Here is a 26,298-nt window from a genome sequence, read left to right on the forward strand (position 1 = left end):
ATTGTTTTTTGCTCTCGCTCTCAAGCTTCTCAGCCTTGCTTGCTGCTTCAAAGACATGAGTTTGTCAGGACAGTAGCAGCCCAAAGACTGGCACCTCTAGAGGCATCTGGATCTTCCGTGTGAGCTCAGTGTGCTAGTCACGGACACCCGGTAATCCCTCGGCTGGTCATTACAGAATGGCTGCTTTGCCACCTGTAGAAAGCATGAGCGTGGTTTGGGCGCGTGGTTCTTACAGAGCCTGCTCTGTGTTTTCTGGATTGCTCGCTGTCGCGCGTCTGCCCGTGCATCTGCCTATTTTCCACGCCTCCTTGCACAGCACACCTCTTTCCTCCTCTTCTCTATTCTCGCTTTGTCTTCAAAGCCAGGGGTAGAAACGGATTCAGTTTCCCCACCCACTGCACAGGAGCTGCAGTTAAAGGCCGTCGGAGAAAGGGTTGTGTCTGCAGCTAGTTTTCTAAAGAACCAGCGGAACTACGGAAATGTGGATGCTTAAGCTACCGACAGCCGTGTGTGTACAAAAGCTTCCTCTGGCCTCATGCAGTTGTTTTCTTTGTGATCCTTTTGAGTCAGAACCAAGGAAGTGAAGTTCCTGTATGAAATTTTCCATTCTTCTATACTTAAATATCAAAGATTCAAGGAGCAAGTATACCCATTAGTCTTTCTGTTAGCTTAATGCCGTGACATAAGCTACTTCATCTTAGTATGGTACAGACTGAATTATCAAAGCTGCGGCCTCGAAGAAAAGTTTTCAGAGAGGTTCGCTGTTAATAAAGGAAGAGCATCACCCCGTTTCCTAGGTAACAGAAACTTGTTTCAGATTGTTCACGGTGGCCCTGGTTTGAAAGCTCCCACTCATATTTCATCGGACCTGCTGGTCCTCCTTGATACGTGTGTTTCTCCCATGCTCCTTCCTGCCTGGTCACACTCCCGCATCCCAGACATTCTCAAATCCCGAATTTGCTAGAATGTCCGCTTGTCCCCTGCTCTGTTCGCCTGTGGACAGCGTCTGTGTGCTCTGATTCCCAGCTCCCGGGGGCGGGCTGCTTATTGACGCTCTTTGTCGTGCCTTTTCTTAGCCCGCGTCACCAGAAGAACAGTTTGGGCATCAAGCTGTCCATTTTACAATCGGGCCCCCGGAGACGAACCTTGACACCCCTCCTCTAGCAACAGCCCCTCCCGTTCCCAAACCGAGAACACTTCAGCCCGGGAAAGGTGCCGCTGCCTCCAGGAAGCCAGCGCCGGACGAGGCCCCGACCGCGGCCGCCCCGCCCCCTCCGGAGGCCCCGCCCCTCGTGCCCCAGGTGCCCCCTCGGAGGAAGAAGTCGGCGCCGGCGGCCTTGCACCTGCAGGTGCTGCAGAGCAACGATCAGCTTCTCCAGGGGCCTCCCTGCAGCAGCCCCAGCAGCGACTGTCCGCCCACACCCCTGCCTGCTGGGGGCGCGCTCTTCCCCCAGCCGCCTTTCCTTGGCCCTTCATCACCTGCAAGCCCTGAGGCTGATGGCACCAAGGACACGAAGTCGGAGGCCGCCCCCCTCCTCGGTGATTATCAGGACCCCTTCTGGAGCCTTCACCACCGTAACCTGTTGAATAATTCCTGGCTTCCCAAGAGCCCTGACCCCCTGGACTCAGGGAACAGGAACCTCGGAAGAGCACACGCAGCCCCCCAAGTCAGTGCCTCACCTGCCCAGGAGCCGCCACTGGAGCACAGAGAAAAAGACTTCGGTCACTGGGTGACAACCAGTGACAAGGACAAGAGGACGGTGCTGCAGGTGTTTGACCCACTGGCGAAATCATGACTGGGAAACTCCGACAGCAGCTCTCCCACAGGATGTGTGCCTTCTCCCCCTGGCCTCACCTTAACAGGGGAAAGCCCATTGGTCTCAACTCCCCAGTTGAAAGAGACATCTAGTTAAAGGCACACTGAAAAAACATTGATACTCTTGTGTAGTTTACAAAAATTGCGTCTCTTATTCAGTAAGATTATTATTCAGCCACCAAAATATGTTTTATTCCAGACTTGTGCATGTTAAGTTTCCTCTCAGGGTGTGAGAAACCTCCGGGTAGATTCAGTATACGGATTTTAGGAAAGAGAATCTAGCCGATAATGCTCAAGAGGTTCCCTCCCATTGAATTTTAAACGGTTATTCAAGTTATGTTTGTATGTGGTGAGTTTGTTTTTAAATACTGTTTGTATTTTACAGACTTGGAATAACCTTTTGGTGACCCACCTGAAGGTTGATGCATAATGTAAGGATTCCACTAAAAGGTGGTTGGGACCATTAAGAGCTGTACCTGGCCGCCGACACCAGGTTAAAAAAGATATCAGAGTAGGAAGCAGCAAATAGGTCAACCAAAAGATTAGACTGTACATTCCTGGGAGCCCCTGTGTTTATTTATGTACGTGTATATTAGCCGTGATTATGTGGGCGTCCTGGGGGAGATGGTATCATTCCCTGCTTTGGTTCCGGAGCATATACCATTAGCTTCACCTGAGCTCCAACTGCCTAAGTCTCCTGTACCATGTCTTAGACTTTGCATGTCCCGTAAATTGCTACAGTCCTGAGCTCTGGTGTGCTACCAGTTTTTACACACTGTCTGTTCCCTATTAAATAAAACCTCATGGCTTTCTTTTTCTCCTTATATTCCATATTCAGAAAAAGCACAAAATGTGAAAACTCATACTGGTACATACGAGTACTGATTTTCATTATTATAATTTGAAGAATATCTGTTTTAGTCTGGTCTACCTAGCTGTGGCTTCAGGAAGGAAAGTTACCACGTGTCCCCATATATAAGAAACCTCAGGATATTCTGAGTTAGCTTATCTACATTTTTATTAGGTTTTGTTTTCCTCTACGTTTCCAACACCACTTCTTACCTATTCAGTCTTTAAAAAAGACATCACCATACTGCTTTACATTTTTAAAAGAATGTTACAAGGCCTAGAACTCATTTGGATTAGATATCATAATTTTGCTGATAAGAAATTTACTGGCAAAATCTTAGTGTGCCACATACTATGTTTAGGAGTCTTTCATGTCATAGAATCATACAGCAATGGTTCTGTGTTATCCCTAATGTGACCAGCGAATTCCTGTACTCAAAGCTAATGGTTAGGATGGCAGGCAGGCTCCTTTTACTGATCAGACCTCTGGGATTTCAGAATTAACTCTCATTGCTACTATCAAGATACATTACAGATTATACGAAAACAGAACTGTATCTCATTTCATCTGAAAACTAATAAAAGAAAAAGATATTAGTGACCCATAGAGATAAATAGATAACACGAGTAGTTAACCAGTAGTAAAAGATGGTGTTTTTAGCCTTAGCTGATTGGGACAGCTTGTCTAGCACTTACATGCTTTATGTCATTTTTACCTCTCTGAGAAATGCAAGAAGTAAACAGCGTGATCCTTGAAAGCGTTAGGAGGAGAAAGGAAGCAAGATGGGTAAGAGGCTCTGGAAAGGTAAATCATTTACCAGGATTCGCGTCACTTCTAAAGGGCATAGTTGGGAATGGAACTGAAGATTTCTTAATTTAAACACTCTTTTCTCCATAACCTCTTTTCCTACTAAAAAGGAGGTGAATTTGAAGGCATATCTATGTAACAGTGAGTCAGAAAAGCAGGGGGAAAGTAAGCACCACAAAAGTTGCTTCCAGTGGTTAATTTTCAGGTTTCTTCTTTGTTCTAGATAGCGAATAGCCAATAAATGCTACACTGAACAGAATTTCATTTCAGATAGGTGTTCATCACACAAATAGTTGTTAAGAATCTGACAGTAAGTATTAACACACAGAACTGTATTGAGGCAGGTCACAGGAAAAATTATAAGTAGTTTAACATTAAGAAATGAATATTATTTGCTCATGGCTGTTGAGGTTTAATGAATAACAGAGACTGGATTTTGAGTTGATAATATGTAAGGTTCTTGTACTAACATTCACTTTTTTTTTTTTTATAAAAGGACAATTGGAATTGCCTTATTTTTTAAATCAGTGCTTAACAGTGGGTATCTTTCCTAGGTTAGCAGTAGAGTTGGTTGAATAATCTCGACAATGAGCAGCTGCCATCCTGGGGATTTCATTCCATGGTTTTTATTTTTAATCTTTCTTTGATGTTCCCACACCAGCCGTTTTATTGTGACCTTGCAGTTCATTTCATTACTGTTGTGTAAGGTGTTACAGTTCACCACAGTATTTTAGGCACAGACTTTACAATTCGGCATTGTCTCCCTGACCCCAATTAGATTCCCTTTTTACAGTATAATCTTCCTGGACTTCTTGCCAATTTAAAAAAATTTGTTCCAGTAAATTATTGAAACAAGGACATCTGCCCAAGAAAGTCCTGTAAAAGTTTAAAGTTGTTGAAGTTCACGACACTTAAAATTCTCCTGACCTGTGTATGAGCAAGGTAATGTATTAAAACATTTGCTTTATAATGAAGTAATTCTATTAGAAAGGACTGCAGAAATTACTTATTGGATCTTACTGGATGACTAGCAATGAATAAAAACCCTAATGTTTATTTGAAGTGATAATTTGTACTGAAATTGTAAAAAAAAAACTTATTAAATGTTCTATCTTTTTTTTTTAATGTGGCTTATTTCTTTTCAGATATGAAGAGAACCTTGGGATATCTTCCTTGGCTAGCCTTTTATTCTGGATGAAATGCAATTACTAGTTATTCCTCTGAGTTTTTGGTTTTGTTTCTTTTTTCAACCATCAAATTAAGTTGAAGCAACATAAAAGTAATAATTTGGTTCAGAATTTATGAGTTGAAGGCTGCTAGCAGGGATCACAGCCATAACATATATAATAACTTTGTGCTATAATGTTGAGAGATGCTGGGATTCATTTTCTATAGGATCTTACAGCAAACTTAGATTGCTGGGGTGGCTTGAGTACATTACTTCATAGAAGACTGGAGAAAGGAGTAAACAATCTTCCAGTTCTGTCTAGGTTTGTCCTTAGCTAATTAATAGACAAAATTTAGGTCATAAATGTTCTCTGATGCCTTTCAGGAATAAGAATATACTGACAATCTCCACATCATAAAGATGCCCAGTCCTTCCTGACCAGTAAGGACTATATTGAATTCATTTAATCTGAGTGCCTGGGACTTGGATGGGGAAGAAGGAAAGGGCTGGTTACAGTACCTTCCTTTCCCAAGGTCATGGATTGAAACTCATTCTCATACAGGGCAAACTGTTTGCAGTTATATAATCAGCTCTATCTCGATGAGGTAGGAGAGTACAAATGAGAGAGTGATTACTTGTGAACAGAGGGCCAGGGGAGATTTGAGAGAAGAGGATTAAGAATATGACATGTAGCAAAGTAGATTTATGTACATGTAAAGAATGAGCCGGTGGGAAAGAATTTCAGAGGAATGGTGTCCGTACAGGGGATGCAGCCTGTCACGGAGGGTCAGAGTCCAGAGGGCGGTCCAACATCCTCCTCAGTGATAGTTATACTGTACCATTTATTAAATAACAAACCATTGCTCTCTCCTTCTTAATTGGGTTTCTCTAGGTGTTACCCAGTTTTTATTGACATTTTCAAATAACAGCATTGGTATTTGTATATCCTTTATATTGTTTATTTTTATTTTGTTATGTCGGTTTTTAAAACATTTTTCATTAACTTCAACTTATCTTTAATTTGCATCCTTTTCTACTTTTTGTTTAGTTTTGTTATTTTCCTAATTGCTTAATTAAAGCTAGCACTGGGTTTCATTATTTTTAGTCTTGCTTAACAATAAAGACATTTAAAGTTATATATTTTCCCCTGATTGTAACTTTAACTGCACCCTACACATATTAGCATGAAATAGTCTTTTTCATTAATCTCTAGACTGTAATTTGATTTTAGTTTCTCTTTGATTCAAGGGAGACTGTGCAATTTTCCGATAGTTAAGAGTTTGTTTGGCATTTTAAAATTGTTTCCTCCTAATTTTATTGGATTATGACCTGAGAATATGGCCTAGATAAACATCTGCTTTCTGAAACTTATTGAGGTTTTTGCTCCATGGTCACGTGCAGGGTTGAGTTTTCTAGTGATTTCATCAATACAAAATAAAAATGTTTTTTAGTTGTAGGGTAAAAAAGTGTGTGGTGTGTGACATACAACGTGTTCGTTCCACTGTCCCCCGATGGAACAGGTCTTTCTGGAAGGCACTTCTGTCAGGGGAGGGGTGCAGGCTCTAGTTCTAACTCTAATACAGCGGCTTCCCATTGTTCTTACTGAGAATCCTTAGATTTTGTTGAATAAAAGGCTTCTCAATTTGTTGTAAGTCTTTTGATCAATCTTTAGACATTTGAATGATTGCCTTTGCTACCCTTGACTAGTTTAACAGATCTCTTTCTCTGGGGGAGAGGTTTCCTTAGCTGCTCACACTGCCATTACAGAGTCTCTGCTTCCTGGGCTCTCTGTTCTTGTGCCACTGGTCTACCTGTCAATCTCTGTGTCAATAGCATGTTGTATTATTTCTTTGATATCTGGTAAAACAAGCCCTTCTATTCTTGATCCTTAGCATTTTCATATAAAAATTTTGGAATCAATTCATCAAGTCCTATTTAAAAACTAAAACCTATTGGAATTTTTTACTGGGACTTCATGAAATAGAATGGACATCTTTACAGTATTGACCCTTCAATCTAAGAACATGGTATATTTCTCCACTTAAGTATTTCATTAATGTTTCTCAAAGATTTTAACTTATAAAATTTTTCAAACATACATGAAATCAGAGTGAATAATTTTAACTCTCATATATCCATCACCAGGATTTAATAGTAATTTAACATTTTGCTATATTTGGTTTATTTTTTTCCCTTGCTGAAATTTTTTTAAAAATTCTGCTATCATGATATTTGACTCCTAAATACTTTCTTACCTCTAAATAACATTTTCTTTTATAATACCATGGTTTTATCTAACAGTTAACAATAATTCTTACTTAAAAATTCATTTGCTATTTTTTGCTAGTATACTTAAATATAAAAGTTTGTGTATTGACTGCATCAAACAACCTTGCTTTTATATAAACTGTCATAAAAATCTAACAACTTACTGTATTTCAATATACCATCAATTATGAGATACACATTTACATGCTATTTTTTTAAATTTTTATTGGAGTATAGTTGTTTTACAATGTTGTGTTAGTTTCTCCTGTATAGCAAAGTGAATGAGTTATACATATATCCACTCTTTTTTTGGATTCTTTTCCCACATAGGTCTTAAGAAAGGGCTATGGTCTGAATGTTTGTTTCCTCCCAAAACTCATATGCTGAAAACTTAACCCCTAAAGATGATAGTATTAGGAGGTGGAGCCTTTGGGACGTTCTAAGTCATGAGGATAGAGCCCTAAGGAGTGGGATTAGTGTTCTTATTAAAAGAGACCCCATGAGATCCCTCACCCCTTTCACCATGTGAGGACACAGTGAGAAGGTCCCAGCTGTGAAACAGGAAGAGGGCCCTCACCAGAGCGTGACGATGCTGCTGTCTTGTTGTTGGACCTCCAGCCTCCAGAACTGTGAGAAATAAATGTTTGTTGTTTATAAGCCACCCAGTCTGTGGTGGTTTGTTATAGCAGCCTGAACAGACTAAGCCAGAAGGCTTCCAACTTAATTATGACTCATCTATTGTGAGATGTAGCCCACCCACAGAGATGTTAAATGTATTTAATGTATCTTTAAATTGATAACATATGGTGTATGTGGATTCTTTGGATTTTCTTTGTAGACAGTTACCTGCAAATAATGAGTTTTGTTTCTTCCTTTCCCATCCTTGTAACTTTTATGTCTTTTTCTCACCTTACAGAGCTGGCTAGGACATTTAGTACAAGGTTAAATAAAAACATTGGTAATAGGTGTTCTTGTGTTACTCTTCTTAAGAGAAAATGTTAATATTTTTGCCATTAAGTATCATGTTTATTGTTTTTTGTTCTTTAGACACCCTTTACTATATTAAGGAAGTTCTCTTTCTGGATTACTAAATTTATCTTTTTCATGAATGGTGGTTAAATTTTATCAAAGACATTTTCTACGTGTACTGAAATGATTGATTTTTTTTCTCCTTTTGTTTGTTAATATGGCAAATTACACTGATCAATTCTCCAATGCTAAACAACCTTGCATTCTTGGTATAAATCCAACTTGGACAGATTACCTTTTAAAATATTGCTGCACTTAGTTTGTCAATATTTTTGTTTAGGATTTTTGCAACTATATTATTGAGATTGGCCTGTAACTTTCTCTTTTTTCTGCTGACTTTGTATGGTTTAGGTATCAAAGTTACACTAACCTCAAGAGTTGGGGAGTACACTCTTGTCTATTAACTGAAAGAATATGATAACATTGAAATTATTTTCTCCTTAAATTTTTGGTAGAGTTCACCAGGAAAGTAAACTGTGTCTATAGTTTTTATTTTGAACCTCTTGGTGCCCTCATGCTTCAGATGGTCTCTTATAAACAGCATATAACTGAGTGTTGTTTTATTATCTAGCCTGGCATATTTATCTTCTAACTAGGGTATTTAGTCCATTACATTTAATGTAATAATTGCTATATTGGGGCTTAAATTTAACATCCAATCTTACGCTTTCTCTTTTTACTATCTGTTTCTTGTTTCTTTTCCTGTCTTTTCATGCTTTTGAATTTTTGTCATTCTTTTGAATTTTTGTCATTCCTCTTTTTGTCCTCTCCTAATTTGGAAGTCATTATACCCTATTTTTGTTGGTTACATTTTTATTGGTTATTTTAGAAATTACAACATGTATTATTAACATTATACTTTCAGAATTTAATCATTATTTTTACCTTCCTCCTGAATAATGTGATGCCTTTGGAAAACTTTAACTCCATTTATACCATCCCAACTGTAGTTACTGTATATTTTAATTTTACATATTTTAACACCTACTCAAGACATTATTATTGTTTTATACAATCAGTGTTCATTTATTTTATCCAAATAGTTGCCTCTTTTTTCACTCTACATTTCTTGAATCTCAGCATCTCTGGCTAGATCATTCATTTACCTTCTACCTGAAGTACATCCCTTAACATTTCCATTAATGAAGGTCTGCTGGTGGTACAGTTTTAATTTATATAAAATATCTATTTTATTTTAATATTTTAAATGACTTATTATTTTTACTGAATGTATTATTCTAGGGTGGGAGTGGTTTTTGGCAATACTGCAGGTGTTCTTCTAGCTTCCATTGACTGATGACTTCTCAACAGTAGCAATCTTAACTGTCATTCCTTTACACTTTTTTTACTTTGACTACTTTTAAGGTTTTCCTCTTGTGTTGGCTTTTCTGCCGTTTCACTGTGCTGTGTATAGATGTGAATTTATTTTTATTTGCTCTGCTTTGAATTAGTTGAATTTTTGAATCTGTGGATTTGTGCCTTTCATCAGTTTGGGAAACTTTTTAACCATTATCTCTTCAAATATTGCCTCTGGGACATGCTTTTTTCTTCTCCTTTTGGTACTCAAATGAAACATAGAATTTGTTATCATCTTACTTGAAAATATCCTTAGTTTTCTGTATTTTCCATCTTTTTTGTCTCTCTGTGCTGCATTCTGGATAAATTTTTCTGACCTCTCTTCCAGTTCACTAATTATCTTTGGATGTAGCTAATCTAATTTCAGCCTTCTTTTGAGAAGCTGTTTTTGGCACTTTATAAAATCTAAGTCACTAAATATTTTCTTATTTCTGAAGATATTTCAACCTTGTATTCTTTTTTTATTTTTATAAATTTATTTATTTATTTTTGGCTGTGTTGGGTCTTCGTTGCTGCATGCGGGCTTTCTCTAGTTGCAGCGAGCAGGGGCTATTCTTTGTTGTGGTGCATGGGCTTCTCATTGCGGTGGCTTCTCTTGTGGCGGAGCACAGGCTCTAGGCACACGGCCTTCAGTAGCTGTGGCTCGCAGACTCTAGAGCGCAGGCTCAGTCGTTGTGGCGCACGGGCTTAGTTGCTCCGCGGCATGTGGGATCTTCCCAGACCAGGGCTCGAACCTGTGTCCCCTGCATTGGCAGGCGGATTCTTAACCACTGTGCCACCAGGGAAGTCCCTTTTCGTCAGTTTTTAAAATTAATTTGTGAAACTTTCTGTGACTATATTGCAATGCACATGCATAGGTTTTAAAATAAAACCTGGGTTTAACCTTAACTCTCACTAGCTTTGAGACTTTGGGCCAGTTTTATGAATTTTTTTTTAATGCTTGGTTTTTCTATCTCTGAAATTTGGCTAATAAAGCTACCTTGTATTCTTATATAAAGCAACACTTGGTGTGTAAGTACTCAAAATGTGTTCACTGAATTACAGTTCTGTTTTATCATTAGGATGAGGAACCAATTAGGAGGGTATTACAGTCCAGGCCAAATGTGAAAATCTGAACTGGAGTCTGAGCAGTAGAAATGGAAAAGCATCCTGGGACCTTTGGAGTAGAGTGGACAGCATTTGGTAATTAATCATATGTGGGGAGGAGAAGTCAAAACTACTGAAAAAGGTCCTGCTTGAGTGAAATGTAATGAATTACCTGAAATAGAGGAGAAATGGACTTGAGGGAGAATAAACAGAATACAATTCTTAGAAGCTATCAATGTGTTAAATTTTTTTAATTAAAATTTTAAAAATTTAGCTTCACTGAGGTATATAAAACTAAGATATTTAAAGTGTACATTGTGATGATTTGATATATGTATATATTGTGGAAGAATACTTCCCATCTAGTTAACTAACACATCAATCACCTCACACATTTTTTCTTTTTTTGATAAGAACATTTAAGTTTTATACTCTGCTAATTTCAGTTATACAATAGAATGTAGTGTTATCAACAATAGCCACCATTTCACCATGTTTTACATTAGATCCTCAGACCTTATTCAACTTTAAAGTTTTTGTACCCTTTTATGAACCTCTCCCCACTTCCCATCCCACCCCTCACCGAGGCCCTGGCAACCACTCTTTCTGTTTCTATGTGTTTGACTTTTTTTTTTTTTTTTTTCCAGATTCCACATATAAGTGATACTATGCAGTATTTGTCTTTCTCTGTCTGGCTTATTTCATTTAGCACAATGCTCTCAAGGTCCAACCATGTTGCAAATGGCAGGGTTTCCTTCTTTCTCATGGCTGAATAATATTCCACTGTATGTATATACTACACCTTCTTTATCCCTTCATCCACTGATGGACACTTAGGTTCCATACCTTGGTTATTGTGAATAATGTAGCAATGAACATGGGAGTGCAGATACCTGTTCAATATCCTGTTTGCATTTCCTTTGGATATATACCTAGAAGTGGGATTGCTGAATCATATGGTAGTTCTTTTTTTAATTTTTTGAGGAACTTCCATACTGTTTTCCATAGTGGCTGCAACAATTTACATTCCCACCAACAGTGTGCAGTGTTCCCTTTTCTCTACATCCTTACCAACACTTGATATCCTTTGTCTTTTTGATGATTACCATTCTAACAGATGTACTGGGGTATCTCATTGTGGTTTTGATTTGCATTTCCCTGATGATTAGTGATGTTAAGCACTTTTTCATGTACCTGTTGGCCATTGTTTATCTTGTTTGGAAAAATATTCAGTTCCTCTGCCCATTTTTAAATCATATTGTTTGATTTTTGCTATTGAGTTGAATGAGTTCTTTATAGTTTTAAAATATTAACCCCTTATCAAATATAAGATTTGCAAATATTTTCTCCCATTCTTTAGGTTGCCTTTCCGTTTTGTTGATGGTTTCTTTTGCTGTGCAGAAGCTTTTTAGTTTGATGTAGTCCTACTTGTTTATTTTTGTTTTTGTTGCCTTTGTTTTTACGGTCAAATCTAAAAAATCACTGCCAAGACTGGTGTCAAGGGGCTTACCTTTGTTCCCTTTTAGGAGTTTTATGGTTTCAGGTCTTAAGTTCAAGTCTTTAATCCATTTTTAGTTGATTTTTATGTGTGGTGTAGCATAGTTGTCCAGTTTTATTCTTTTGCATGTGGCTGTCCAGTTTTCCCACCCATCCTTTTCCCACTGTGTATTCTTGGCTCCTTTGTCATAAATTAATTGACCATATGTGCATGAGTTTGTTTCTGTGCTCTATATTCTGTTCCATTGATCTATTGTCTGTTTTGATGCCAAACCATAGTGTTTTGATTACTATAGCTTTGAAATGTAGTTTGAAATCAGGAAGAGTGATGCCTCCAGCTTTTTCTTTTTCAAAATTGCTATGGCTATTCAGGGTCTTTTGTGGTTCCATACAATTTCTTCTGATGTCTGATCTTATTTATTCATTACTGTTAGAACATTGCATTTTTGACTGGACTCAAGACTTAGAGGTCAAAACTCTCAGAGACATCAGCCTCCATCTCTTGGCAATCTGTTCCTGGCGTTTTGCTTTGGCTTCCTTCATTCTCTTGGCCAAAGGCATAGCATATCCTGCAGCCTCTTTCTTATTTTCCTTAGTACACTGTTTCTTCAGAGCAATACACCAATGTGTGTGTTGCACAACATGTGTAGTAACAAGACACTGAATCTTCGGTGCTTTGGTCCCAGGTTTCTCACCTTCTTTGTTTAAGGGCTTTCTCTCAACATATGGGCAAACGCTATCCTCTTTAGAGAGACTGAAAAGTTTCTGGATTCCACCAACTCTTTTGGGCCCCAGGTGACAAGGCACAGTAGTATTAATGAGTCCAGGAATATCCTTCTCCCTATTTTTTTATGATGACCAAATTGAGAACACTCAGATTGACAACTGCAGTGCCACCCTGTACAGATCTGTGCTTTCTTTCTCCAGTCCTCCTTGATCTGTAATAGAAATGCCTCTTACTTAGTAGCAGGCCGACATGGCCATGGGTCAATGTATGATGGGGTTACATCCTGATAAATCCATCATAAATTGAAAATATTGTAAGTTGAAAATGCATTTAAAACACATAACCTGCTGAAAATCATAGCTTAGCCTAGCCTACCTTAAATGTGCTCACAACATTTACATTAGCCTACAGTTGGGCAAAATCATCTAACACAAAGCCTATGTTATAATAAAGTGTTGAATATCTCATGTAATTTATGGAATACTGAAAGTAAAAAACAGAATGATTGTATGGGTACAGAACGGTTTTAAGTGTATCAGTTGTTTACCTTTGTGATCATGTGGCTGATAAGAGAGTATCGTACCATATATTGGTAGCCCAGGAAAAGATCAAAATTTGGAGTACGGTTTCTACTGTATGCACACCACTTTTGCATCATCATAAAATCGAAAAATCATTAAGTTGAACCATTGTGAGTCGGGGACCATCTGTATTTACATTTGCTAGTGAGATTCACGCTTTCATATGTTTTCCTGTTACTAAATAGTGTCCTTTCATTTCAGCATGAAGAAGTCCCTTTAACATTCCTTGTAAGTCTGGTCTGGTAGTGATGAACTCCTTCAGCTTTTGCTTGTCTGAAAAACTCCATCCCTTCTTCCACTCTGAAGAACAACTTTGCCAGGTAGAGTATTCTTGGTAATATATCAGCACTTGTAATATATTGTGTCGCTCCTCTCTGGCCTGCAAAAGTTCTGCAAAATATCTGCTGGTAGTCTTATGGGGTTCCCTTGTACATAAGAAGTTGTTTTTCTCTTGCTGCTTTTAAGATTCTCTCCTTGTTTTGACAGTTTAATTATAATGTGTCTCAGTGTGGGGCTCTTTTTGTGGCCCTGCCATGCGGCTTGTGGGATCTTAATTCCCTGACCAGGGATTGAACCTGTGCCCCATGCAGTGGAAGCACAGAGTCTTAACCACTGGACCTCCAGGGAATTCCCTGGGGCTTTGTTTTTTTGTTTTTCTAAAAGTTTTTATTGGAGTATAGTTGATTTACAATGTTGTGTTAGTTTCCAGTGTACAGCAAAGTTTGTGGGGCTCTTTGAATTCATCTTATTTGGAACCCTTTGGGATTCCTGCTTAGGAAAGATTTTACCCTTTATTTCTTTGAATAAGCTTTCTGATCCTTTTTTCTCTCTTCTTCTGGAACCTCTATAATGCAAGTATCAAGTCTGTTTAATGGTATCCCATAGGTCCCTTAAGCTATCTTCATTCTTTTTCACTTTTTTTTTTTTGGTCCTCTGGATGCATTCCACTGCCCTCTTTTTGAGTTTGCTGATCCTTTCTTCCCCATGATCTGGTCTGCCATTGAACCCCCTATTACGTTTTTCAGTTAGTATTCTTCGGCTCTGTGATTTCTCATTGATTCTTATTTTCTGTGTTTTGGCTGAAATTCTCACGCTATTCATGCATTACTCTCCTGACCATGGTGAGCATCTTTATGACCATTATTTGGAACTTATTTATCTCTATTTTGTTAAGGTCTGTTTTTGGAGTTTCATCTTTTTGTTTGCAACATATTCCTCTGTTTCTTCATTTTCCTTGACTCTCTGTGTTGGCTTCTGTGCATTAGATAAAATAGCCACCTCTCCCAGTCTTTTTTTTCTGGGTGGGGCGTCTTCATTACATGCAGGCTTTCTCTAGTTGTGGTGAGCGGGGGCTACTCTTTGTTGCAGTGCACGGGCTTCTTATTGCAGTGGCTTCTCTTGTGGAGCATGGGCTCTAGGCACACAGGCTTCAGTAGTTGCGGCGTATGGGCTCTAGGGTGCATGGGCTTCAGTAGTTGTGGCACGTGGGCCCTAAAGCGCGTGGGCTTCAGTAGTTGTGGTGCATGGGCTCAATAGTTGTGGCACGCGGGCTCTAGGGCATGGGCTCAGTAGTTGCGGCACACAGGCTCAGTAGTTGTGGCACGTGGGCCCTAGAGCATGTGGGCTCTAGGGTGCGCTGGCTCAGTAGTTGTGGCACACGGGCTCAGTAGTTGTGGCTCACAGGCTGTAGAGCACAGGCTCAGTAGTTGTGGCACACGGGCTTAGTTGCTCTACGGCATGTGGGATCTTCCCAGACCAGGGATTGAACCCGTGTCCCCTGCATTGGCAGGTGGATTCTTAACCACTGCGCCACCAGGGAAGTCCCCAGTCTTGACAGAGTGGTCTCGTGTAGGAGATGAACCTAGGATTCAGCCCATCAAGCTCTTGGTTATCTCTCAAACTCTGTGACTGTCTGAACCTCCTTCTTTGTTCTTAGTGGCTCCCGGGAGTTGAGGTTCTGCTAGGACCTCTCAGTGTTCCAAAGGGAACATTCTCAGTCAGTACCTAGATGCAGGCTGATTGGAAACTGAACCCTCAGGCAGCAGCTTTTCAAGTATACAGATAGACCCGTCCAGGGAAAGACTGGAAGATGGGTGTTTCTGTCTGCTCCCTCTGTGCTGAGCAATAAGGAGATGGAACTGTTTCTTTGTACAGTCCTGTGGGATCCACAAACACAAGGCTTGCTGGCCATCAGAGGCAAGTAATCAAGCGGTGCACTCCCTGGGTAACAGCCACAAAAGACAGGGCACTAGAGATGTGTTGAAGCTCCTTCCAGGAAGACACCAGCAACCTCGAGTGGGCAAGAGGGAGAATGCAGAGACAGAACCACCAGCCTCCCTGGTCCCCAGGGAAGATCACAGTCATCCTCTAGATGTGTGCTAAATTAGAAGCCTGACCCTCAGGCCGCAGCTTTTAAGATAAGCAAATGGGCATCTTTCAGGAAAAGGCTGGGAGATGGGCATTTCTGTCTGCTGCCCTTGTGCTGAGCCCTGGGGGGAGAGCCACTGTGAGTCCTTGCAAGCCCATTTAGAACTGTTTTCTTCTTTGCTATAGACCTGTGGGTCTTGTGGATGCAAGCCCTGCTGGCTTTCAAAGCTAGGTGTTTTGGTGTGTGGGGGGGGTCCATCCTTCAGGTGGAAGACTTGAAAGTTGGGGCACTGGATGTTGGGCCCAAACCCTTCACTCCTCAGGCAGAAGCTGGGAGTTGTGTGCTCCCTCCTGATTGTATCTCACTGTGCCAAGGGTGAGATTTATGGTGACAGTATGTCTCAGTCTTTCTTATCCATTTCAACATGGGCATTTTCTCGTTCACCCAACGTGTAGGAGTTGCTCAGCTAGTTTCTGAACTTCTCTCTGAGGGAACTGTTCCGTGTGTAGCTGTAAATTTGGTGTCTGTGGAGCAGGCGAGTTCAGGAGCCTCCCATGTCACCATCCTGGTCCAGAACTCTCAAAAATGTTTTAATCTGGTAATCCCAGATGTCAAAATATTCTAAAACCCATCTAGATGTATACATACCCAAAGCTTTTTACGCTTAGAGATTACATTCATATCCAGCACTCTCTAATGATCCTAGGAATCAGTGCGTATCCAGCTTTCAATATAAATTAGCTTTAACAATCCTGAAATAGTTTGGATTAAATTAAAAATCAAAGATCCTAGTAAGCTTAGTGTTTTCAAACTTTGGAACCAGGTGTTGAATTCCATGACACTGTTTCTAAACTCCAAGGCCAAGCTAAAAGCGGATTAAGAACTGGAATTTTTACAAGAATGGCTTTTTCTAAATTTGGAAACGTCTTGGATATTAAACTGCCTTTTTATGTCTTCTGCTTTATTAAGGCAATTTATAATTATACAATAAATTTCTAATAGATTTTAAGCGATTAGCTTTGGGGAGTGTTCAACATCCAATATAAGGGCACAATTTCAACATCCAATATAAGGGCACAATCAGTTTTACTGAGTACATTAAAATTGCATTTATTGAACACGTTTAAATTTTTTTCATGGACATAATTTTTATACCAAATGTCAATAAAAGCGAAACCATACATTTTAACATATTTAATATAACAAAGAGATGAAAATTCAGGAGGGTATGCCTAAAAGTCAAATTCTAGGAATTAGAAATAATTTGAGGGGCACTGTAAATTATGAGCCAAGCTCAAAAGAGATACACACGTCACTCTGTGACTGTGCTGTCTTTCTCAACAACAGGAAACCAGTGCTGGCATCCACTACCATGGGCGCCCTGACCTGAGCAGAGGGCTGCGTCCTCCACCATATTATGCCTGTTGCTGTGACCTTGGGTGAATGGTTGAGATGGAGTCAAGAAAGGCATCACGCTCCTCCGTTTGTAGTCTGACTCTCTCTACGGTGACATTTAAACACTAGAGTAAAGGGGGGACTCGGTGCCCTTAACTTTTAGGGTTGACAACGTAATCAGAAAGAAGTAAAGGGCTTATAGATAAGGATAATTAATTTTTCATCTGAATTTTATTTACAGCTTGCTTTCAGTAGTCTGCTAACACCTGTATTCTGTTTATTTCCTTCCTGGATAGATCATTTAAAGAGACTTTTCCCATGAGGGGAAAGGTCATAGGAAGCTTCATTTGAAATTTTTTCCAGAAAGGATATTTAAACAAGGCTGATTGAACTAGGAGAACCATTTTACTGATGGTCTAAGTTTAAAACTATTTCAAATGTGTATGTTTTCATACTTTGTGTTCTTAGAGTTTTTCAGGTGATGATTATTTTTAAAACATTATTGACTTAAATCTTACAGGACTGATGAAGTGAATCTGTATACATCATATCCATTTCATAAACAGAATGAACAGAAATGGTAAGTGACTTGCCTGAAAAGCTATAGTCATTCAGAAGTACACTGGATCTCTCTCCCAGACCTTATTTTTAAAGCACAGCTATAATGGCTATATTGAGATTTTACAAAGTGGGGTTTCATTTCATTACTCTAAGTTAATGAACAGATATTCCAGCCATGGTATCTCTGCCATGGTTCATGGAAAACAGAACCAAGCCTATCTACACCCCTCTCCCCACGTGATTCCATTAGCTAGAGTTTATTGTTGATAGCTAACTAGCACACTCTATAGCTACATAACAAAACAGGTAGTTAAGTCACTTGTTAGGTTTTTGCATAATTAAACAATTAGATGTTGTTAAGGTTCACTGATGCCCCCAGTTTACCTTCAGATGCTGTACTCCTTTTAGCTTTGACTATCCCATTCTACAAATGTCCATCATTTTCAAAATGGTAGACATAAGCTTAACATGACCCAGCAATTCCACTCCTAGTATATACCCAAGAGAATGGAAAACATGTCCACACAAAAACTTGTACGTGAATGTTAACAGCAGCATTATTGATAACAGCCCCAACATTGAAAGAACCTAAATGTCCCTCAACTGATTGATGAATGGATAAACAAATGTGGTACATCCATACAATGGAATATTATTTGGCCATAAAAAGGAACGAAGTCCTACTACATGTATACATGCTACACCATGGATGAACCTTCAAAACATTATGCTAAGAAGCCAGACACAGAAGGCCACGTATTATAAATTTTTTAAAACTTGTCATTCATATGAAATGTCCATAATAGGCAAATCCACAGAGACAGAAAGATTAGTGTTTACCAGGGGCTGGGGGAGAGAAGAGGAGGAGTGATTGCTAGTGGGTGTGGGGTTATCTGGAGGGATGATGAAATGTTCTGAAATTAGATAGTGGTGATGGTTGCACAACTCTGTAAACACACTAAAAATCAGTGAGCTGTGCATTTAAAAGGGTGAATTTTATGGTATGTGAATTATAGCTCAATAATGCTGTTACTTAAAAAAAAAGTCATCAGGATGATTTCCTATTTCTCACATGCTGGAGACCAATTAATACCATTTCCTAATGAGCAAGAAATAATGGTATACTTTAGCTAAAAAGAAAGAATCTGAGGACCGTGATATAGGTATTGCTAATATACATATAATAGCTTAGAACAGTTTCAGTCCACACTCTGATCAACAATGGATTTATTATTCTTATCTGGGAAAAATTAAAAGTATAGGTAGCTACAGTCTGGAAAGAATTATTATAGGCTAGAAATTTTTTAAAAAGAGAAATATTTGTTCTCGGCAATATGAAAATAAAAACTTACAAGGAAATGACCCATGGATGACAAGGCGTGTAACAAAGCTAACATGTTACACAAAGGTTTACACTGACAAGTTTTAAAAACTTACAGCACATGGAAACCCTGACCCAAAACAGAGTCTTTATGTTCTAGTTCATTCTCTCTCCATTTTAGGCACCCTCCAACAGGCATTTCTGTGGTAAACTGGTGATGGCTCTCCCTTCAGAAGCCATCAGCGCTGCTCCCAGCATGAGCCAGGGACAGTCACAGATGACAAAAGTCACAGATCACATCCTTTAGCCATAGCAGCTTGCTCCCTATCACCAGGGACAACACTGCAAAACATAAACTGGCACATATGGAAGTTTTTTCAATCAGAAGAATCCAGTCTAGCCCTTCTTTCTTTGATTGACACTTCTGGGTTTGTGTTTTACAGAACAATATTCTGTTGCCTGCAACATACTCCAGGCCACATTAATGCCATAATGACTACATTTGCATGATTGCGTAGAGCTTAAAAAGAGAGAACACCACGTTTCTTGCACTGTGTTCACGTGTGAAAAAAGAAAAAGACAATTGTCAGTTTTCCAGGTCTTTGGCTAAAGTGTCACGGATGAATTGTAAGGTACGTTGGTACAAAAAAGCATCCTTTTTCTTTGGCTTACAAATGTTCAAATGGTTAACATCCACAGGAATTAGATCTCCAATGCCTAGATCTGAAGAAAACAAAAATGTCAATAAAATTTAAGTAAAAATATAAGCTGCCCCCTGTCAACAGTGAAAGAGGCCAAATGCGTAGTTGTAAATGTTGATTTGGTTGTGATAGAGAACCTCTTTTCAGAGATAAAGGAACTTAAAGTTTGACTGTAACTAAACTGCATTTGACTACTCACGTGAGAATGGAGTCTCAGCAGGTGTAATTATAACTTTATGCTTTTCTCATAAATTCTGTGTGTGTGCTGCCGATTTCCTAATTCAATAGTGAACAGAGCCTGAGCACTGTCACCTTCAAAACGTTTACCCACTGCAGGTTATTACTAAGTTATTCCACACTTCTCTGAACCACTTCTATTCCTAGAGCTAATATTAGAAACTTGATAATGAGCTCCCGTGCCCTGATGAAACGAATGGGAACGTCTCACATGGAATCCCTTCTATACCCGCCCTCCATGCTCACTCTACCAGGGAAGGAGATGATGTGGTGCTTGAGAGAGCTGGTTGAGTTTTTGATGTTTCAGCCTAACCAAGTCCACCTAGATGGAAGTGACAGGAGGTACTAGTGAAGCCAGCCAGGTGAGGAAGTGCAGCTGGTGGTTATGAAGGAAGACAGCCCACCTGGTGACACAGAAGAAGGGGTGGATAGAATGATGACAAGGCTATGTCACTACCAGCAGCTGGTCCACAATATTAATTTTGCTTTAAGCTCCCAAATTCATCTTAAAAGAAAACAAAAAACAAAAAACTGGCCGCTGTTCTTTGAACTCTTCAGGTTCTTCAACTACCAAACAGCAGTTCCTCACCCTATGGCATATTGCTTTAAGGTAAAGTCTCTTCAGATTCCACTATAGGATATCAAGCCTTTTTCATTTTATATAGATAATAATGAAGTAGGACAAAACTTGTTACGCAGACAGAAGAACCATCTGGCAGGCGCTCCAGATACGCACCATGCCTGGCTGCCAGGAGCTCTCGGTAATGGCAGAGTGCTACCGGGACAGCACCTGACCCAGCCCCTCAAAGTGATCAGAAAAGGGTCTGACAAGCAACTAAAGCGTTAGCCAGGTTGAGGGGAAAGCATTTCAGGGAGTGAAATGTACGGGCTCTTTACTATGCTCAGAGTAACACAGGAGGCTATAAGGAGAACTGAGATTTGGGCTCTGCCCTCAAAGAGCCTACAGTAGGCTACAGTGCTGCAGTAGCAGGCATTGGTCATTTCCCTCAGTCCCAGGATTAGGAAGACACTGAACTTTAACACTAGTTTTTTCCTTCACAATCTCTGTTGCTTGACTATTCCCCATGTATCTTCCAGTTATTTACTAAGCTTCCACACCTTTAGCTGATTTAAGGTTCCTGCAGGCGGCTATCAATCTGTGAAATGAACTGCTCCTTTTAATCTAGCTGATAGAAAAGCTCTGTATTCTTACCTTAATGCAGCAGATTTCACTGTTGAGAGCTAACGCAGAGTTAGCCAATTAACCTTTGCTGTCTAATCAGTTAAATAAAAGGAGGGAAGGGGAATGCCAAGGTTAAATGTTTGCAGAGAAGTTTTAATCTATGGCTTAAAAGAATAACAATCTAAATCTTCATAAAACTGTCTCCTAAAACTGAGAAACTGGATATAAAAGTTGACGTTTATGATTACCACCAACCAGGAAACTAAGGACAAACAAGTTTCAAAAGAGTGAATACCTGCTGATTCCAGGGGCACCACGTGGAGTTTAATCATGCTACCAATGTAGGTTGGTAGTGTTTCTACAAAACTCAGCACCTGGAAGTTTCTATCTTTTGCAAACTCCAGAAAGTCATCCTGTAGTGTTTTAAGTGCAGGAGAATCTGTAAAATTATAGAGAGCGAGATTGTAACAAGATCTATTTATCTAGTTCATAATAAAATGCATCAACCTTCCAAATTTAGAGAGGAAATTAGGGTTCTGATTCAAGATGGTGGCTTGTTTATTTTCTCTTCTTCCTAAGAAGCCATTAAGATGAGAGAAAAGGGCTAAAACCAATCTAGAACTTAGAGGCCAGTGTCAGCGGGAGAGTTTTCTCACATTGCTGGCTGACCAGAAGCAGTACCCAGGGCAGTTTGGTGTGTGGGACTGAGGGGTCCCTCGGTGTGCTGGCTGGCACTTCCACGTCCACTCTGAAGCACAGCCTCCCATCAACAGAGCCTGTCTATAATCACAGAGCACCCATCCCCTTCCTGTCCCCCATCCTCAAGTATCAAAGGGCGACCAAGAAGCACCAGGTCTTAGAGGAAAGCCTACCACCTGAGAGAGACAGACCAGGTGAGCAAACAGAAAACCTGGGCACAGAAGACACTTTTTTTAAAAAAAACCTCTAATTAGTATCTTCAGAATGATTTCAAAAGAAAATGGATCACAGAACAAGAAAGAGCTTGTGGAAGATAAAATTTGCAAAAAAAATCAAATTCAACAAAAGGTTTGAAGAGAAAGTCCAATTACTCTCCATAAAGCAGAACAAAGAACATATGAGCAAAAAGACAATGGTATACTAAAGCTCAAGCCAAGGGTCCCAAAATTCTGATTAACAGGTGTTCCAGAGAAAGAGAAGATGCTTATTAACCCCAAACAAATATAGTGCCTTATAATATGAATATCTGAAAAGCTCGTGTATATTTTAACAGTTGATGATTTTCCAAACTTGTGGAAAAGAGCAGTTCTTTGGTAATTTGGAGTAATACTTAACGCAAAACATTATGTAACTTTAAAAATTTTAACTAAGATAGTGTTAAAATTATTGTTATATTTCTTAAGCAGATAATGGCTTAAGAACAAAAAGGGAACGTATCAAAGAAAAATTAACCCCAAACTAAAAAGTTTCCATGATAGTCTAAACACAATTGATGTACAAATAGTAAAATGAGGTAATACAGCCAAGTTAAAACTATTTGTTAGTCAAAACTGTTCTCCTCCTTCTCCCGTATAACTGGTGTTAACACAATGCTAATTCCCTTTAGAAAAAAAGTATTACCCTTGCTGAGTTCTTTGACTTCCAAAGAGGGAAAGAGAAGATAACGAATATTAACAGAGTATTCAGCCAGGTGGGATCCATGATGAGGGACACTATAAAAAATTATTCCTCTGGTATTGTTTATAATAGTACTCATTTCTGGCTTCTTAGAGGCTTCCAACAGCATCTTTTTGACAAGAAGACCTAGCCATAGAGAAGAAAAACAATGCATAAGCTATTTTCCTTCCCTTATTTAAAAAAAAAAAAAAAAAAGGCAAACAAGAAATACTGAAAAAGAGATGCTTTCTTTAAAAAAGTTTAAACAATAATTCTCTGTAGTCCAACAAACAGGGCCTTAAAATATTAACACTTAGTAATGCGCCCAATCCTCTAAAATATATAGCACAAGACTACAAACAGGTAAGACTCTAGAAGCTCATTTGTAAAGCAGACGTTACATCACAGGATGCACTCTCCCGGAGAAGAGAGTTAGGCACTGCATGTTGGGTGTCCATCAATGACGCGCATATGCAGCAGCCAGCCTCCCCACCTACCCGCAGCAGCCCACTGACGACCACTCCGTTAGGACAGTGCTAATATTTTAAAAACACAGTCTCACATATCCACTGGGGAGAAAACAAAGCTGCTGTGGGAAAATGCACCTAGGAAGGCACCTTCTTTTCTGTCCCCCAACCTGGGCTTGGAGCTGATAGGGAAACACAAAGGTAACATGGATGGTAACAGTCGGTCTCTGAGGATACAAAGGGCTACATCCACCTTTCTCTCAGCAAAAAGCCCAGACTCAAGAGTCAGCAGTCCTGAGCATTTCATCAGATAAACTAGGCCAAGTTGAAAGGCCCTCTGCAAGGTGGATGGTGAACATTTAGCACTGGACTGGGAGTGGGTTGGGAGAAGCAGGGGATGTGGCTTAGCAAGCAAGCACTGGGACCAAAGAGGGGACACCTGTGATCACACCGCCACTTCTGCAGGCCTGGGCGAGGGGTAAGCAGGCATGCAGGGGGCTGGGGCTGTGGGCACAGGAGCAGTGACGGACTCTGCGGTGGTTGGAGAAACAGGGAAGAAAGGGGGGGCCCTGGGACCAGCCAGGAACGCTGAGAGATATTTACAAGTTGGGCTTACATACGCCATGGACAGCTTCTGATATTCACTCATTATCAAGCGTAGTGCTTAACTCATTTTCTTTTTATATGGTTTTTTACTAGTTGTCCCCTCTTAGAAAAACAAATAGCATGGAAGGAGCCATAGCCAAAAACATTAATTTAGGGGGGAAAAGGGCTACCAATAAACAAAACAGAGAGCTCGCATGGCTGACAACCTCACAATGCTTGCTTGGCAACAATGAAACATACTTACCTCCCATGCTGTGTGATACCCAAATCATTGGCCTATCCCCAACACCAGCAGCTCTGAGCTTCCTCAGAAGTTCGTTGCTCCTGAATGCAATGGACTTTCTGAACAAAATGAAAACAGCGGGTATGACAGGAGGCTACTGATTCCCCCTGCCCCAATTTTGCTATCCACGTTTTAAGGCAAGATCTTTTGTTTATTGGACCAATTCTACATGCTACATTTTGGAGTCAGGAATACCTCTATTCTCTCCGGTTGATTCCTGCAATTGCTCATTCCCCATTTCTAACTTACTCACACTGGCATAGGTGGGAATATTTATGAAACAAGCATTGTTTAGGCATCTAAAACGTATCGGGCAATTTTCACGGGTCAAACTTGGGTCTTACCCCATTGCCCCCACCACTTAGGGTGTGCGTCCCTCCTCATTAGGTGGCCTGACAAGACAAGGATCAGCGGAGACCATGCTGTCCTTTGCGAGTTCACCTGTGGAGTCAGCTGTCATTGCTGTTTAGTTCTACTTGTATTTATGTTACAAACACTAAGCTTTCATCATTTTGGTTTGTTACTTAGAAACAGCACAAAGCTATTAGAATCAGACTTCAAATAAGTAATTTTCAAACTAAAAGGGAACTCTAAAGCTGTCTGGTCTGGTGTATGTGTATGTGAGAGTGGAGAATCCTCTCTTTGAAATAAAGGTTTATGCGAGCTCCTCTGGGTGACCTGGGGAAGGAGCCCTGGGGTCTCACCCGCTGACCCTCAGCACCATTCCTCTGGCACCTAGGTGGCGGTCATTCATATATAACACTCAGTTTGATAACACAGATCAGACCAACTCCCTCCATTTGTAGACCAGACTTCCCAGACCAGTTTAATGACCTGAGATGGCTAGTGAGTCAAAGGCAGGATTGGCTATAGTCTAGGTCCTGAAACCCAGAAATCGAGCGCTCTCTCCTGTATATACAATTGGCACATACGACGTACAAGTGACATAAGGAGCCTACATTGCTCAGCATCTCTCTTGGCTTCCTTTAGGTGGTATGCTTGTGAACACAAAAGCCGAAAGCCCCATGTTTACTTCCAGGAATTAAGGAAACTTTGCTCTCGAATCCATGGTCCTTACTATGAGAATAGTTTTAAGTGAACCATGTTAGGAGCCCAACATTGACACTGTATCTAAGCCTCATACAGTTTCATTATTTATAGCTAACTTCCTCTATAAGGAAGAGAAGAAAGGTTAGGTTAGTTTTCCATAAGAAAATCCTGTCTGTGGCCTCAAAGATAAAACCCCCCCTCCATCCCAGAGGGCCCACTTGTGGCCTGGACCCTTCCCCCTCTGTTACCTTTCCATAGGGCACCTTGCTCTCCAGTCGCTAAGGCTGGTGTCATACTCCACAGATATAATTCGGAGAGCGGGACAGTCTCTTGCTAACCACGACTACGTAAAATAAAAGGTACAAAAGGGAAGATATGAATTTCCACTGTTCCACTTATTTCCTAGCAATTGAAATTCGTAACTAAAGGACCCTTGTAATACTGACAACTAGTAAAAGACTGCATTGGAGTAAAGTATAAAGGTGACTAGAAAAATAACTCCAGCGTTTTATCTTTTTATATCTCTGCTCATAAGGTGATATTGCATAAGGTCTATGCAGGTTTCAAGAGAATATTCTCAATTTTAATCTGCTATAGCCAAAAGCAGGGCCTGTTTTTGGAGTCTAGATCAAATTGGCTTTTTGAAAGCATTTAGTAGAAAGCTGTGATCTCAGGACAGACAGAAGAGTGTGACGGAGGTTAGAGATTTGACCTGAGAGCTCGGATACTAATTACAGTTACAGTTCTGTCTCTGTGGATCCGAGGTTTATCGTCATCTCCATATTTCAGTGTCACCAGAGAAAGAGCGCCAACCACTCTTTCTGCTGATAAGCCCTTGTGAAGGTGAATAAGCAGAAGTGGGACAAAGCCCCAGGAACTATTTATACATATTTACAGCATCAATTTTCACTGAGCTTTAGATAAATTTCATTCAATAAATTAATGCCAAAGTTTAGGCTCTTTAGAAGAAATAATGTCAAAGAAATCCAAAGCAGAATTACTTCTTCAAAGTCTTTCTATTTTATAATTATTAAAACCACAGAATTAGCCAGCTGTTATTAATATATTATTTATTGAATTATATATATATATTTTTTGAATTATATTTTTAACGGAAGTGGACTATTTTACTGGCCCTTGCCCTTTGCCCATTTTTTACTTAACAGAATACTCTTTTAGAGTCATAGAATGTACCGTAAATTATACAACACAGGGTGATAAGCCCAGTTGTTCATGTAACATATTATAAGTGTCCCTAAGGAAAAGAAAAACTGCATGGAAAAAAAAATCCCAGTAAAAAGAGGAA

General features: G+C 39.8%; 2 protein-coding genes and 1 pseudogene across 15 annotated transcripts in view; 1 reads left to right on the forward strand and 2 right to left on the reverse strand.

The window, feature by feature from the left end:
• SYNJ2 (synaptojanin 2) overlaps positions 1-26,283 on the forward strand; it is a 120,824-nt gene extending 94,541 nt beyond the window's left edge. For 6 of the 10 annotated variants that reach the window (XM_089922190.1, XM_089922192.1, XM_089922189.1 and 3 more), the window contains one exon: positions 1,077-17,718. In XM_089922190.1, the coding sequence (XP_089778316.1) occupies positions 1,077-1,796 (720 nt within the window). In that variant the 3' untranslated portion in view covers positions 1,797-17,718. Of the gene's footprint in view, positions 17,719-19,273 lie in introns of those variants that run through there. The other 4 variants (XR_016395268.1, XR_016395267.1, XR_016395269.1 and 1 more) reach the window with 4 other exon arrangements.
• Positions 11,000-12,877, reverse strand: LOC149747921 (small ribosomal subunit protein eS6 pseudogene; annotated as a pseudogene).
• SERAC1 (serine active site containing 1) overlaps positions 12,621-26,298 on the reverse strand; it is an 84,628-nt gene continuing 70,950 nt past the window's right edge. For 4 of the 5 annotated variants that reach the window (XM_022560288.2, XM_022560297.2, XM_089922196.1 and 1 more), the window contains 5 exons: positions 25,241-25,335; positions 23,904-24,001; positions 22,551-22,733; positions 21,247-21,390; positions 12,621-19,553 (listed from right to left, as the gene is read on the reverse strand). In XM_022560288.2, coding sequence (XP_022415996.1) covers positions 19,417-19,553; positions 21,247-21,390; positions 22,551-22,733; positions 23,904-24,001; positions 25,241-25,335 — 657 coding nt within the window. In that variant the 3' untranslated portion in view covers positions 12,621-19,416. Of the gene's footprint in view, positions 21,391-22,550; positions 22,734-23,903; positions 24,002-25,240; positions 25,336-26,298 lie in introns of all 5 variants that reach the window. The other variant, XM_089922197.1, reaches the window with a different exon arrangement.

This window comes from Delphinapterus leucas, chromosome 12, assembly GCF_059928025.1.
Source record: "Delphinapterus leucas isolate spDelLeu-1000000601 "Yukka" chromosome 12, BTC_Dleu_Yukka2, whole genome shotgun sequence".
Taxonomy (NCBI): Eukaryota; Metazoa; Chordata; class Mammalia; order Artiodactyla; family Monodontidae; genus Delphinapterus; species Delphinapterus leucas.